We start from the raw sequence: 16728 nt of genomic DNA on the forward strand, positions 1-16728 counted from the left end.
GCATATAAGCAGTCATAACATTGCCAATGACCTAATGTAAATGTAAATAACACAAAAACTATGTCACATACGAGAAAAGCAAGAGCTCTTCCGTGGCTAAGCGGGTAGCGTACACGCCTTTAACGTGGGAGATCCGGGTTCGATTCCCGGCGGGAGATCGTGTTCAGATTCCACGTTAATCAGTAGATCCCGTCTTATATAGCCTCGCTGCTAAAAGGGACATTAAACTCAAAATAAGCTCAACTCAACGAGAGAAATAAACTATATGGTGATCAGATATTGTATAAGCGGAGTCAACTTAGAGAGAGTTAGAACTATAAAAGACTAAGGGTACGGTTATACCGAAACTTTCTTACTTCATCCTTCCTTTTTTTCTCCTTCAACGAGACGGAAAAAGCAAAACAAACACATTGTTTCAAATGAAACCTGGTGATAACCCATGCTGAATCAAGCTTCATAAACCCTTTCCTTTCTTTTGAAAACAAACGTGTTTGTTTTTCGCAGTGGACAGCACGCTGATAGGCTATTCTCTCTCTCTTACACACACACACACACACATTAGTTCTGCTTGCTCGGTGACGACGTTAGAACAAGATTGAAGGTGTTATTTGTACAGTAAATGTTCTATTGCTACCTGAGCTGCAGAGCACTCTTTGAACGCTTTTGCAACCAACCCTGATTTGCATCTGAGCGATTAAAATTGATCGCTAAACTTGGCATATACAAGGGCGGGGTGAAAATTTCTCGGCCTGAAAATGAAATACTGCGAATTTCAGTTCAAAAATGATTTTATCTTTCGACATAATCTCCCTTAACTTCAATACACTTGGTCCAGCGTTTCTCCAACATCAGTATTCCTTTCCGGAAGTGAGAGTCTGGAAGGTTGTGAAAATAGTCATCCACGACACTCTCAACTTCTTCATTCGATGTGAAGCGCTTCCCAGAAAGAAATTTCTTCAAGTTTGTGAACAGATAAAAGTCCGATGGTGCCAAATCAGGAGAATATGAGGGATGCCCGAGCAAATCGTACCCCAAATCCCGCAGTTTTCCCATCGCCAACGCACCCTTGTGCACAGGTGCGTTGTCCTGGTGAAAGATGATTTTCTTCTTAGAGTCAGGCCTCTTATCGCGAATTTGGCATCCAGCTAGTCAAGAACGTTGAAGTAATATTCGCCTGTAATTGTTCTCCCTTATGCAAGGTAATCAATTAACAGGATTCCGTCCGCATCCCAAAACACACTGGTCATGACCTTTCCGGCCGATACGATCGTCTTCACTTTCTTTGGCGCTGCACCACCAGCTTGCACCCAGTGCTTGGACTGCTGTTTCATTTCTGCGTGTAGTGGTGAACCCATGTTTCATCCATCGTCACAAATCGCCGCACGAAAACGGTCGGATTCCTTTTGAATCGGTCCAAAGATTACTGCGAAAATCGTTTCCGCATTTGCTTTTGATAGGCAATCAGCAAATGCGGCACCCATCTTGCGCAGAGCTTTCATATCCCAAGATCTTTGTGCAAGATGTTTCGCACCTGTTCCTTCGATATTCCCACACTCTCAGCTATCTCACTCACCTTCACTCGCCTGTCGTCCAACACGATATCATGCACTTTTTCGATTGTTTCCGGTGTGATTGCGGATTTCGGCCTTCCTTCACAAGGGTCATCATCGAGGGATGTGCGACTACGTTTAAATTCATCTGCCCACTTTTTAACGGTTGACATAGAAGGAGCAGAGTCCCCGTAAACTTTTGTCAACTTCGGATGAATTTCCATAGGCGTTAATCCATCCAAAACGAAAAATTTGATTACCGCACGATTACTCAGGCAAGAACAATAAAATTTTGCTGATTGGAGTGGGGCAGGCCGAGAACTTTTCACCCCGCCCTTGTACATGTTGTTCTATGAATGATGCAAGATGATTCGAGATAAGAAAATTGAAAAGAGAAGGATGAAATTGGAAAATTTCGGCGTACTTTTAGATGTATTTAAAGAAGAACATGCAAATGTAATAACCAGAAATACCATTTTTTTTAAACAACAGTTTTAATAATATTGACGCATATATATATCATTGTGCAAGATTTTATTAAGACGAAAATTAGAATATGCATGTCCAGTATGGACTCGAAAGCTCATTCTCTAAGACTAGGGAAAAACAGAAGTAGTTTATAAAATACTTACATTTTAAAGTTAGATACAATTTCAGCGTTTATAATTACGAACAATTGACTTTATTTTTAAAACTTGACCTATTAAACAAAAGACGTGTGTTACATGATCCAACACTAGAACAGAACTTTGAAAATAATGAACTATCGAGCACTTACATATTACCAAAGTATTTTATTGAAAGCAATAATAAACTATCTAGCACATACGTAGTACAGAACATTTTATTGAAAGTAATAATAAACTAGCTAGCACTTACAGTACAAAACATTTTATAGAATTTAATAATAAAACTATCTAGCACTTACATAGTGCAAAACATTTTATTGAAAGTAATAATAAAAAATTTAGCACTTACATATTACAAAACATTTTATTGAAAATAATAATAATAAACTATCTAGTACTTGCATAGTACAAAACATTTTATTGAAAGTAATAATAAACTATCTAGCACTTAGATAGTACAAAACATTTTATTGAAAGTAATAATAAAAAATTTAGCACTTACATATTACAAAACATTTTATTGAAAATAATAATAATAAACTATCTAGTACTTGCATAGTACAAAACATTTTATTGAAAGTAATAATAAAAAATTTAGCACTTACATATTACAAAACATTTTATTGAAAATAATAATAATAAACTATCTAGTACTTGCATAGTACAAAACATTTTATTGAAAGTAATAATAAAAAATTTAGCACTTACATATTACAAAACATTTTATTGAAAGTAATAATAAACTATCTAGCACTTAGATAGTACAAAACATTTTATTGAAAGTAATAATAAAAAATTTAGCACTTACATATTACAAAACATTTTATTGAAAGTAATAATAAACTATCTAGTACTTGCATAGTACAAAACATTTTATTGAAAGTAATTGGCTGCTGTACATTGTGCTATACATTGCCTGATGGCTCTTCCTAGCACTACAAATAAACCATTGTTGTTATTATTATTAATTATTTGTGACATTTTTTTTTCTTCCAGAAACCATGACCTTTCGGTTGCTGAGAAATCGTAATTGCCAATTTCGAGTTTTGGATCGAGTAACGTGTCAGCTGTGCCCTCTTTTTACTGATCAACAATCTGTGCTCGTCAGAATCTTGCCAGCCCATGAGATTACTGGACGCCGCAACTATACAATGATAGAAGCATCCAGGTTCACAGAAGATTATAATAATGTAAATACCACTTTATCGGCATTGTATAGAAGTTTTGCAGAAAATCCAGTGGTACCACTATGTGTTGGTGCAAAAAAATTTGGGTGTTCAGTTCCTATGTTAAATTGTGGTAATTTTTGCGCAAAACGGAGCTTTCATTTAAGTCATGTTATGAATTATTCTACACGCAAGGCGTCTCATCCTAGATTAATATATTTACGGAATCCTTTTACATGGATGGTTACAAAATTAGACTTTTACATGCTTCGACGTGCATGGGATCCAGCGTTTAACGAATCCGAGTTTCGTCGTGGTGCCAAATTGGTAAGTATTAAGGAGAATATAATGTATATACCTAGAAAGAGCAGTTTTATGCCAGTTAAAACAAATTAAGTGTTACAGCATTGAAGAAATATTTTGAAGGTTGTGTTTTTAAGGAAAGTACTGTGAAAGATCTTGAACGCAAGAAAACTGGTTTAAGAACCTGACACACTAAAAATAATACTGTATCAAATTTACCATTTTTCTTTTGCTTGTTTTTCATAAGTGAAAGGAGGTAATGAAATGCAACATACCACAATCGTAGATTGTTATTCTACAACAGAGAATGTGAACCTGAAGAATTATCAGTGTTGCTATCCACAGGAATTACAGTGTTGCCAGAATAACATTTTCCTCCAAAATCTAAGTTAAGGCAGCGACTAGAGGTACGAACTCAACTCCATTTGATTTCATATCTTGTTGTCTTTGAATCCTGTGAACTACTTTTTAAATAATAGTTGTGTTTAGTTTGTAATAAACAAAATAGTTTTAACATACAGTTATTAAAATTAAAATGCCACATTCACGAAAGCTCTCCACTAACATTTATCTTTAGCCAACTGGATCCAGTTTCTACTTTGTATTCCTATTTCTGCGAGATCCATCTTAATATTGTCCTCTCATCTGCGCCTAGGTCTTCCTAATGGTCATTTTCCGATTGGTCTTCCAGTTAAGACTTTGAAAGCGTTTCTACTTTCTTCCGTCCTGGCTACATGATCTGTCCACTTGAGCCTCCTAGACGTGATGACCCTAGCAATGTTTGGTAAACCGTATAAATTATGTAGTTTCTTGTTGTGTGTGTTAAGCAAATCGTCAAAGAAATCTTTCCATCTGTTTAAGATGTTATTTGCATCAGTGAGAACTGTTCCGGTAGCTTTCTTTAATGTATAAGCGCGAGGTTGATAGCCTTTCTTAAATTCATTGATCCCCCTATACATGTCGCGAATGTTTTTATTTTTACTATTATGTTCGAGTTCCTTAATTTTAGCTTTCAGAAAATTGTATTTCTTTGTTCTAAAAGTTTTGGAAGTTTCCCGGCTGATGTCTACGAAATTTTGTGTAGTTATTTCATTCGGATTTTGTAGCCAATGTAATTTTGCCTGTTTCTCTTCTCTGCTAGTATAATGCATTCCTGGTCGAACTAAGGTTTAGTCCTACGTATTTACGTATAAAATTAAATAATAATGTTATTTTAAAAAGTTGTTCACAGGATATCAAAACAACATGATACGTAATCAAATGCAGTTGAGTTCGTTTCCCTGATCGCTACCTTAATTTAGATGTCGAGGTAATGTTATTTTGGGAACACTGAAAATTCTTCAGGTTCATATTTTCTGTTGTAGAATAACATTATCTATGATTGTGGTAAGTTGCATTTCATTATCTCCTTTTACTTACGAGAAACAAGCAAAAGAAAAATGGTAAATTTTGTACTACTTTTAGTATATTCAGGCTCTTAAGCTCTGCTAGGCCATAGGGTAGCGTTTTTCAAAATGTGATTCTATTCGATTAAACATTAACCCAAGAAAAGACAGTGAACTGTTCAAACCTCAAGCAGATATAAATTATACAAACAGCGGGTTACACAGTACAGTTTAAGAAAGTAAATATTTAAGAAATTCTATTACCTTATATAGATATAGTACTATAAAATATTCTTGATAACCTTCTATTATTTAAATATGTAAAACTAGTGAAATTTTAATTATTACTATTTTAAAAATAAAAACATGCTGAAGATGTTAAGAAAAATAAATATGGTGAATTTGCTGTCAAAGGAAACTAAAATAGGGTGATCGTAAAACATTCTGATTGATAAAATTGGTACCCACATGGATAAGATTTTGAGAAGAATAATAGAGGAATTTGGTTTTGATCAAACAAGAAAAAATAGCAAATTGAAAAATAATTTTACGTATATTATGGTTAGTATAGAACCGTTTCATTTAATTAATTATCTATAAATTTATCTGATCTCTTTTCCTAACCAACTTGAGTTAAAAAAAAAAAAAAAAGTACACAGATTAATAACTGAATGAAATATTGCCACAAGAAACAAGTCGGGAGCACAGGTAAATAACATTATTTTTTTGACAATACTTTGTCCTATGCTTAATATTTCAGAACATATAGTGCATGACTTTGTGCTCGAAGCAGCCATGTTTGACAACGATTCTAGAAGTTGGCCTTTGCTCACTCACTATTTTTACACATTCGGATCACGGAAAACTCCACTTTTCGTCGCATGTGGCAGTTGTTTCAACATTTTGCAGCAGTTGTCGGCACACATCCACTCTCCTTTGAGCCAGAGCTTGCGTGGCACAATGGGGCAGCTCCTGATATTTTTCCCGAATTCATGAAGGTGTCACACACTACAATGGTCTGCGACATGCCGGATTGGTTTGACAGTCAGCATGTCCTGGTGACGTGGCGTATGACTTCAGAACCTGTTACTCGAGGGCAGCCGCACTTTGACTGATCTTCAACACATTTACAACCTGCACGAAATTTCTGGAACCAGTGAGTTACTGTACTATGGTTCACTACACTTTTCCCTTTCGCGTGACAAATGTTTTGGATTGCTGCTGCAGCGTTATGCTCAAGTTCGAGTTCATACAGTAACAGTTCATGTATTAGACATTGTTGAGCACTCATCGTTACTGCCATTAAAAACAGACTGAAGATACTGACGGAGGGGCGGTCTCCGTGTTAAATAGTCCTCTTGCTACACTATCTCTTGGGCCAGTTCAACCTTGTACATACGGTCGATCACGGTGTATACACACACATGCCTGCTGTTTGGGTTGTGGAAGTATTCCAAGATTTACGACTGAGCCTTGTATTAAATATGCATCCATCAGTAAATGATCCCCTTTGGCCTGCTCTGGTAATGTTGATTATCACCATGCACTCATTATACTCGAAACTTGATTGTGAGTCGATATTAGTCGCTTGTTGTGGACTATATTTCTAGTCAACAAACTACTCCATCGCCCTTTTGTAATCAACTGACTGCCTGTTATTTGTGAGATGCTGAAGTCACAATGTTGCCAATTCCAAAATATTCATGTGGGAGATCCGGGTTCGGTTCCCGGCGGGAGCTCATGTGGTTTGGATTCCACGTTAGGCTGTAACTAAACTAAAAATCAGATCAAATCAATCCAAAATATAAATCAAGTCAATCTTTTCAGGTTGATCGATTTTCCGTAGGGGATCCATGAAGCTTCCAAATTTGGAGAAATATCGGGTTTTTTTTCTTCTTTCTTTCAAAATTGCTCGTGGTAGGTGGTACTTTGTACGATATGATAAAATTTGTACATTATTCTATCCATTGTTTTGGTCAAAATATACCGAACATTTTAGTAAGTGTTCTCGACCTATCAGCCAGGTGAAGATATTCACATCCGACGTTTCGAATGGAGACATTACATTCATCTTCAGGGATTGCGATCAAGATGAATGTAATGTCTCATTCGAAACGTCGGATGTCACTACCTTCACCTGGCTGATAGCTCGAAAACACTTAGTGAAATCACGTCGCCGGGAAAAATTCAGTTCTTTATTTTGAACATTTTGTGAGAATGTATGCCATAACGTAGTTGAAATACTGGTATAGATTTAAATTGCGACATGGAAAAAATTGTGGGTGGAAGACTTCGGTTAGGAAGATCTCTTCTCTCTACTCATAGTGTACAAGCGACATAACATAAATAGCCTGATTTGTTATTTCTTTCTTATTATTATTGCAGGCCGTATCTACAATTACAAAGTTCGTATCGCAGAATTTTTTTGACGCTCTTGTTGGCCTCCTGACAAGGCAGGCTTTGGGGAGACTTCGCAGAGAAGTTGAGGTATTGTGGACAGATCAACAGCGGCGAAATATAGGACTTGAACCGGAAGAAATTCAGCTAGCGTTACCTAGAAGAGTGCGCTTCCATAGAGTAAAGGGTAAGTGTTTTTAAAAGGCAAGAGGAGAGAAGTCAATCACAATTAGTTTTATATAACGGTAAAACAAAACTATATGTGAAGTTAGTGAACAATTTGCAAAAAATACTCATTTGTGTGAAGAGTTGTACGCAGAGACAATATCCTCGAAAACATCAAAACCAGTACTAATGATGGAGAAGAGATTGTTGGAGTAAGGAAGAGACATCTGTAATTATGATTCGGTTAAGAGAAAAGGATATGGCAGTTCTTTAGCGAAAGTATATACTGTGGTATTTGATGTTACTTGGTGGCGATTTTATTTATTTGTGTATGCGTGTGGTACAATGCGAGAGAGAAGCAAAACTTAATAATAAACGTGAGAAAATACAGATACAGCGAAAGAATTTTTTTTTTAAAAATTAGGGTAAGTCCATTGATTGATGATGGGGGATAGGATTTAGATTTCTGGGCTTTCGGCATCTAAGGCCATTTAGCCCTTCACGTTTTGAGGGATGACGTCCCTCGGCGAGCACACAATCCTGGGAAAGGAAAGGAAGAAAGGATTGGGGAAGGAAGGAAGCGGCCTGGGACCTATAAGTTAGGTACCACCCCAGCATTTGCCTGGCGTGAATGAGGAAATCCCAGGAAAACCTCATTCAGGGTGGCTGGCCTGAAAAAGCGTTTTGCACTTTTTCGACCGAGTGCCCCCACCGGGAATCGAACCCGGGACCGCTCGCACCGCATTGATTGATGAATGTCTTTCTTCTGATAGGTTATGGGTCTTCTAAGAAGCCATTGAGCTTAAAAACAGTATGTACCATTGTTTGTAGGGTATCACAGACACAGTTGGGATTTTGTGATATATTCCATTTATTGAGGAGAAAGTTATAGCTTCTCTGTCCTGTGTTGAGGATGGTGTAAGTCTTTTTTGAAACCTGGAGGTTTTGTAGATGGATACTCGGTTAGGTGCTCACTTGACTTTCAGATGTGTTTCCACTTCTTATCAATATCAACATTTTCTTCCAAAAGCTTTCTACCTTTATTATTATTATTATTATTATTATTATTATTATTATTATTATTAACCAGATAGGCTTTCTTAGCTTGAGACGGGATGGATAAGGCTCATGATGGGCAGTGCATAATTATTTAGGAGCTTTATAGATGCCCTTGAAAAAGATGCATCAGATATCAAATAATACTTTCTACAAAGTAGATACTTTCAAATATCTAAGATCGATGCTGAGAGACCAAAACCGTATCCGAAGAACTTAAATGTCGACTGAAAGTAGGAAATTTGTGTTATTATTCAGTTCAAAATCTTTTATCGTCGCGAATTCTGTCGAGGAATTTGAAGCTTAAAATATATAAAACAATAATCATGCCTTTCGTGCTGTATGGTTGCAAAACGTGGTCACCTACTCTGAGAGAAGAAAGCAAACTGAAATTATTTGAGAATAAAATCGTGAGACGAATATTCGGACTGAGAATGGGGAACTGCATAACTTATAACATTTACCAAACATTGTTAGGGTCACCAAAGCTAGGAAGCCCAGGTGGGCAGGTCATTTAGCCAGAATAGGAGAAAGTAGGAACGCTTTGGAAGTTAAACTGGAAATCCATCGGAAAATGAGCATTAGGAAGACCTAGGTGCAGATGACAGGACAATATTAAGATAATCTCGCAGAAATAGGAATGTGAAATAGAAACTGGATCCAGTTGGCTAAGGACAGAAGTCAGTGGAGAGTTTTTGTAAACTCAGCATTGAATCTCCGGGTTCCATAGGCCATAGAGTTAGTTGTGTATTCCTTAAAATGACAGCATTTCTCCTTAGCACTGAAGAGGAATGTTGAGAACAGGAAGCCATTGAGTTGTTGGTTTTGCAGATACAGCTGATTGTTCTTATTGTGGTGTTCAGTTCCCTGTCAATAATTCTTGTGTTAGCATTTCTCCTCAATACTAAATTATACAGTATTCAGCTGTGGAGTAGAGTAAGGCTAAACCTGAAGTTTAAGGAATAAAACACGTTATGTAGAAACAGAGTTTGTTTGAAAATAAAACAGAGAGGTATATAGTTGCAGCTGATGTTGCCGTGTATTGTTTTATGGTAGTAGATAAGTTGATCTTGATTGATCATAAAATGATTGTGGATGCAAATGAGTAGTTTTTTATGTGGATTAAGTTATTTAATTAAGATAAGAATTATAAAAGTAGGGAAACTGCTGGGATTGTTAAATTCTATATTGGAGGCCAAACTGGGCCGTGGTGGCTCGTTGGTAGAGCGTTCAGCTTTGGTCCATGGGGTCCTTGGTTCGATCCTAGCTCCCGCCAAGTGAACTTTGTGGTAGACAAACACCGTGTGCATGGGTTTTCTCGGGGTTCTCCCGTTTCCTCCTACTTTCTTCATTCCACCATTTCATTCATTTCTCATCATCACCGTTTTCTTTAGCCTAAAACTTAAAGGATTTCATTTCATTTTGGAGGCCAAACTGTTTTAACATTTTAAAATAATTACGTTTAAACTTCATGTAATACACGATACTCTATGTGGAAATACGCTGGAAGCATTGTGTTCTTTCTTTTTGATGCTTTTATTATTTTTCTAACAAATGGACGAGTCAAGTAATTCCGTCACTTTTTGTAACAAACAAAAGTTGCAGTCGGATTCCAAACTAGTGATTGGCAGTTTGGTTCTTTTTCCGGAATTGATTATTTTTAATCTGTTCCAAGTAAGGATTCGTTCTTCCGGATCGAATCTCTTGGTTCGACAAAGAGTATGACTTCGACTTCCTAGGTTTCCTAACATGATTCTTCCAAACAAGGGTCCGATTTGTTTTTTTGAATGAAATCCTCTGTACCCGATGAATTGAACAATTCCGTGTACCCATATGTTTCTTTATTATTATTATTATTATTATTATTATTATTATTATTATTATTATTATTATTATTATTATTATTATTCATTCGAGAGAATACAGAGAAGTCGCCAGATCAATTTCTTCGAGTTGTTTAAAGTCAGAGCACGTATCTACTCCGCCTCTTTAGATCAGCCGTAAGCATGTGAGGCACTAATTTTGCTGCAACTCTTTTCATTGACAATTATCTACTCAAAATCAACTGGCAGGAAGCACAAGAGACACCGCACAAATGAACATGCTAGTCAATCAGTCTTCCGAGATTTGTTCACGAAATCTCACGATTTTCCATCTTTTAGGGAGGCAAGAGTAACTCTGAGCGAAATTGGTTTGCAAGTGACAATTTTCCGTTTCTGAAGCAGGAATGCCACTCGTAAACTTGTGTTTTTCCCAATAGAAAATAAAATTTCACTGCCTCATGTTGTTCCAATTTTTCAACCATCACAATAATTGATGAAGAAGCTCGAAGTATTTTTTTTTTTAAAGTAAGTACTTCATGGTTCTACGACTTTATTCAATGACGCCAATCAGCAGATGGATGCAAAAGGGCCCCCACAAGAGCCACCTAGTGGCAAAAGTATGTACCACAGCGAGACCACCCACCAGAGGGTGATTTTGAGTTCCCTTACACACGTTTGTTACATCATACGCTGTGGCTGTATTCCCAGTACGAGCTAAAAAGAGATTACAGCCACACTTAGTAATATTTCTTTTCGTAACGACGCGTTTTCAAGTCATGATTATTCAAATATTTTTGCTTATTTTGGCCTGAAAAGGAATCCCCTCTCAAAACCTGTTCCCACAGTTTTCGCACTTTTGATATACTATATATTATTATTACTTTCAGAAAGACGATTCTGTGATGTTGATATGCTATTCCTAGGATTAAAATGGGCAAATGAAAAAACAATGGAAAATTTACTATTTATTGAGGTTATTGCCAGGTGAGTTGATATTTGTGTATTTATGTAATTACATGATTACACACAATATATCTTATTTGTAGTTGGCAGCATGAAACACCAGTTTTTGGAAATCTCCATTTTCAATGATTTTTGGATAATTACGAATTTTGTTCTGTATAAATGTTATGGATGATAACAAAGCGAAAGCGGACCTATTCAAAATGCATGAAACCTAATTGCCTGAATCCGTAATACGTTGTTTGTTTTAAAAAACTGTATCGCATCACTGTATGCAACGTAAGATCATACAATTGCGATGCAAAAAACAAAAATATTGGATAGCAAAATGCGATAGATCTATGATCATAGTTCATTATTAAAGTGAACTATTTTTACGATAAAGTCAGTATACCAGTGACTTTCTCTTATAAGGAAAATGTTCTCTTTCGGTCTCACCAATAGAAGTTCACTGATAATATCCTCTCGAAAATCTGAGTTTTTAGGTTGTAAATAACTAAACAAATTATTAAACAAATTACACTCATATGAATAGAGGCTGGCCGTAGAATCGAAGACAAAGAGAACATGTGTATTTCGACAATAGAGACGTGCCGTAGAATCGACGATAAAGAGACCGTGTGTATTTCGAGAATAGAGACTGGCTGTAGAATCGACGACAAAGAGAACATGTGTATTTCACAACAGAGACTTGCCGTAGAATTGACGACAAATATACTATGTGTATTTCGACAATAAAGACGTGCCGTAGAATCGACGACAAAGAGACCATGTGTATTTCACAACAGAGACTTGCCTAGAATTGACGACAAATATACTATGTGTATTTCGACAATAGAGACTGGCCGTAGAATCGACGACAAAGAGACCATGTGTATTTCGACAATAGACTTGCCGTAGAATTGACGACAAATATACTATGTGTATTTCGACAATAGAGACTGGCCGTAGAATCGACGACAAAGAGACCATTTGTATTTCACAATAGAGACTTGTTGTAGAATTGACGACAAATATACTATGTGTATTTCGACAATAAAGACGTGCCGTAGAATCGACGATAAAGAGACCATATGTATTTCGACAATAGAGACTTGCCGTAGAATTGACGACAAATATACTATGTGTATTTCGACAATAGAGACTTGGGGTAGAATCGACGACAAAGAGACCATGTGTATTTCGACAATAGACTTGCCGTAGAATTGACGACAAATATACTATGTGTATTTCGACAATAGAGACTGGCCGTAGAATCGACGACAAAGAGACTATGTGTATTTCACAACAGAGACTTGTCGTAGAATTGACGACAAATATACTATGTGTATTTCGACAATAAAGACGTGCCGTAGAATCGACGACAAAGAGACCATGTGTATTTCGACAATAGAGACTTGCCGTAGAATTGACGACAAATATACTATGTGTATTTCGACAATAGAGACTGGCCGTAGAATCGACGACAAAGAGACCATGTGTATTTCGACAATAGAGACTGGCCGTAGAATCGACGACAAAGAGACCATGTGCATTTCGACGCTAGAGACGTGCCGTAGAATCGACGACAAAAAGACCATGTGTATTTCGAAAATAGAGACGTGCCATACAATCGACAACAAAGAGACTATCTGTATTACCCAAAAGTCAAGCATCCAAATATTTAGTTTTAATGGATGTGTAATGACTGGTCAAAATCGCATAGTCGTGTTCGGCAGTAATTTGTTTCTACTGGTCCCTGAAGTCAAGCATGATTGGTCCGTTGCAATCAAAGACTGCTACCATGACTTTCTCTGCACACGCTTATGACTTGAATTTCGTGAGGCGTGGCAATGAAGAATGTTTCTATTGCATACTAAAAGATTTATAATTTGGTTCAAAATGGTGGCATGTAGATCCATTGGCAGTAACAAAACTCAGGAAGTCATCACTGATAAGGCGACGCCATACACTCCAACTTTTGTCTCTCCGTCAGCATCCTAGGCATCCACTGCGCGCACTTTGTGACAGTCCAGATGTTTAACAGTTTTCTGGTCAATACCATAACTCATACTGAATTTCTTCTGCTATGGATAGAATCCTTAGGCGTCTATTCACATGAATAGTTTCAGATACTTTGCACAATTTTCCTCAGTGGCAAAAGTATGGGGTTGACTAGGACAGGAAGAACCACTTCTTCCTGTACGTCTTTCCCAAAACATTCTTGCCCCATAGACAGTTATTATATGTGATACATCGCCATACACGTCATTCATCCGACGAGACACCATAACTTGTTGGCATCCTTCAGCAGTCAGGAACTGATGAACTGTGGTATACTAATCCAACACAACATGTTGATCTTTTTGGGACAGATTGTTTGTGCGGAATACCATTTTTTAACCATTATTCCTACATCAAAAAGCATTATTTCTACTATACATGAAAAGGACATACCATAGTATATCACTACAAACCACATATTCCATTCATCAGATCATATTGTAGTAATGTCAGTGAAAAGGTTTCAGTTTCAAAATGATGTCGGAGTTACAAACAAGCACTGCATTTTGTGTAATAAAGATACACATACAAATTCATGCAAAAAGTTAGAAAACTCACCAAGTTTGGTTGCAAATGTTCATAGTTTCTGGCAACCCTAGAGATATCTAGACTATAGTTCCATTTCCTGTCGTGCACATTTAACAGTGTGGATGGCATTGATTATGCGCACCTTTAGTTCGTCAATTGTACGCAGAGGTTAAACTAATTTTTAACGTAGTCCCAGAGAAAAAATCGCAAGGGAAAAGGTCTGGGGAATGTGGCGGTCATGATAGAAGTTTGTCATCATCGTCACTTTCGCGCCTAATCCAACGAGGTAGTTTTGCTATTCAAGAATGATCTCACCTCACTCTGGAAATGTGGTAGGGCTCCATCCAATTGCATGATGTAGGTGTTACCATCTTCATCCAGTTGAGAAAATAAGCACTTGATCAACATTCAAGGAAAATGCCGTAACCATTTCCTCCGTGGACAAGAAGGGGCCGTAAACGTTTACTCTTGCCAGTGGAGAACACATTCACTTTAGTGGAATTCCCAACTAAGTCAACAAACTCGTGTAAATTTTCCATTCCCTAACCCTTTTAGGATCCTGGGTTTTTGGGGTATTTTTTAGACTTTCAGTCAAGCAGCTACAGCATCGTCACTATTTAACCTAGGATCATGATTCATTGCGCATTCTCTTCAGAATAGAGCAGGCTTTCAAATGATACCACTTACATGCCCACACCATATACCAGGAGAGGGAAAAAGTGAGGTCAAAGGGAAAATTTCGGGAATTTTTTCACACTTTGGGCCCCTCTGGAACGACCCTGTGTGAACGTAGAGATCTTAAATAAAATCTAATAAATAATACTCGGTAGACTGAATGCGTGTGTCAAATTTCAAGCGTCTATCTTGAATAGTAAGGGCAGGAGAAATTTTATCAAGAATCCCCACAATGCCTCAGATTACCGCAAAAGACCCTGATCTCAGATAAAAGATTCCTGAGACATCCCTATTTACCCTAGGATTATAATCCGCCAATCATTCTCTTCAGAGTAGAACTCTCTTTCAGACGGTACCATTCACATGTCTCAATCATGTATCTAAGGTGGGAAAATCCTGAAGTAAGGGATTTTTGGTTAAAATATCCCTTTTTTCTACTTTTTGCCCCTCTGGACCCCCCTATCTTTGCAGAGATCTGAAAAAATCTGATAAATACTACTCGGTGGACTGAATGTTTGTGCAAAATTTCAACCTTCTAGGTGCAAAAGTAAACCCGCCAAAAAAATATATCGACAATATCCCATCTTCCCCTATACAGAAGGATATTTTGTAAAAATTTCCTGAGATATCCCTAATTATCCTAGGATTATGGTTCGCGCATCATTCTCTTCAGAATAGAACTGCCTTTCAGACGGTACCATTTACGTACGTCCATCGTGTATCTGAGGCGTAAAAATAGTGAAAAAGGGATTTTTTGGTAAAAAAAAAATCCTTCTTTCTTTACATTTTTGCCCCTCTGGACCCCCCTTCTGTTAACGCAGAAATCTGAAAAAAAAAATCTGGTAAATACTACTCGGTAGACTGAATGTTTGTGCAAAATTTCAATCTTCTAGGTGCAAAAATAAGCCCGCCAAAAATAATGAACATAGGCCTAATAAAAGAAAATATATTGTTTAAAGTTATGACGTCATCGCCTCGTATGTCTCGACCCCGGAAGGTGTAAAACCATACGTAACGTGTTCTACAATGCCTCTGGACTTAAAAGCTCAAATAGGAGAGTTATAACGCAATGTACCATAAAACACCCGTATGGTACAAATTGTACCATGGAATTCCCAACTAAGTCAACAAACTCCTGTAAATTTTCCATTCCTTAAATGGGCACATTGTATGTGTTTACTTTTCCAATTATATGGAATGTCATCTCTTCTATAAAAGCCAGGTCCTTGGAAAGGTTGTCATCCTCAGTCGTGAGCACTTGCGTATTGGTGCTGAACTTTTCCTCTGCACGACAGTCAGGGCAGGCTCTAGGTAATTTAATGCCTCATGCAGTGGCATCATTTGCCGCCTCTTTCCTCCAGAAAAAACAAATCTGAAAAGCCAATATTTTAAGTATGCTACCCGTCAAGAACAGCGAAGGGGAGGAAAAGACCACTTGCACTCATAAAGGCCTAAGCACTGCAAATACAATCTCATTTGGTCTGTTTTTTTTTTTCTTTCTTTCTTTAAATAGTAATCTATTATGTTAGTGAAAGATAAGGCAAACACGCCTGCAGAGGAAAGATGATAATCCCTTTTATAGAATTCAATACCGAGCTTCAATCTCAATATATGTTAGCAATTCCAGTGTAACTAGCACTTTTATTTTTATTCCTTAATTTGTCTTATACATTTGTTAAATAATAATAATAATGAACTTCTTTCCACCTTCAATGAAAAGGATTTGTTTGTGATAAAGACAAAGATTAGTTTTCATATCAAAGCGGTGATACTAACTAAATGGAACAGGTGTTCGCTTCTATTCGACAATTGACTTCATGTTTGACAAAAATCAAGCAATTCATGCTGGGATTTATTTGCCAATTTGCTTTAGCACTGTCCACGTGACCTTAAACTAATGCGACCTAAACATGGTTTATGAATGTAGTATTCAAATAGAAAGTCAGCCTAGTAAATTTAATTATTACCATCATCATGAAGTCTGCTTCCAAGAAGATATATTTATTTTAAATTATATAGTTATGAAAGATTTTACTGTCCTGTGC

General features: G+C 36.9%; 1 protein-coding gene across 3 annotated transcripts in view; it reads left to right on the top strand.

Moving 5' to 3' along the window:
- The window catches only part of LOC145686732 (m-AAA protease-interacting protein 1, mitochondrial-like), a 42260-nt gene that overhangs the window by 20930 nt on the left and 4602 nt on the right, over window positions 1-16728 (top strand). For 2 of the 3 annotated variants that reach the window (XM_081760350.1, XM_081760349.1), the window contains exons 2-4: window positions 3176-3672; window positions 7419-7617; window positions 11362-11458. In XM_081760350.1, coding sequence (XP_081616476.1) covers window positions 3181-3672; window positions 7419-7617; window positions 11362-11458 — 788 coding nt within the window. In that variant the 5' untranslated portion in view covers window positions 3176-3180. The remainder of the gene's footprint in view (window positions 1-3175; window positions 3673-7418; window positions 7618-11361; window positions 11459-16728) is intronic. The other variant, XM_081760351.1, reaches the window with a different exon arrangement.

The sequence above is a fragment of the Thermobia domestica genome, chromosome 5, assembly GCF_964235325.1.
Source record: "Thermobia domestica chromosome 5, izTheDome1.hap1.1, whole genome shotgun sequence".
NCBI lineage: Eukaryota > Metazoa > Arthropoda > Insecta > Zygentoma > Lepismatidae > Thermobia > Thermobia domestica.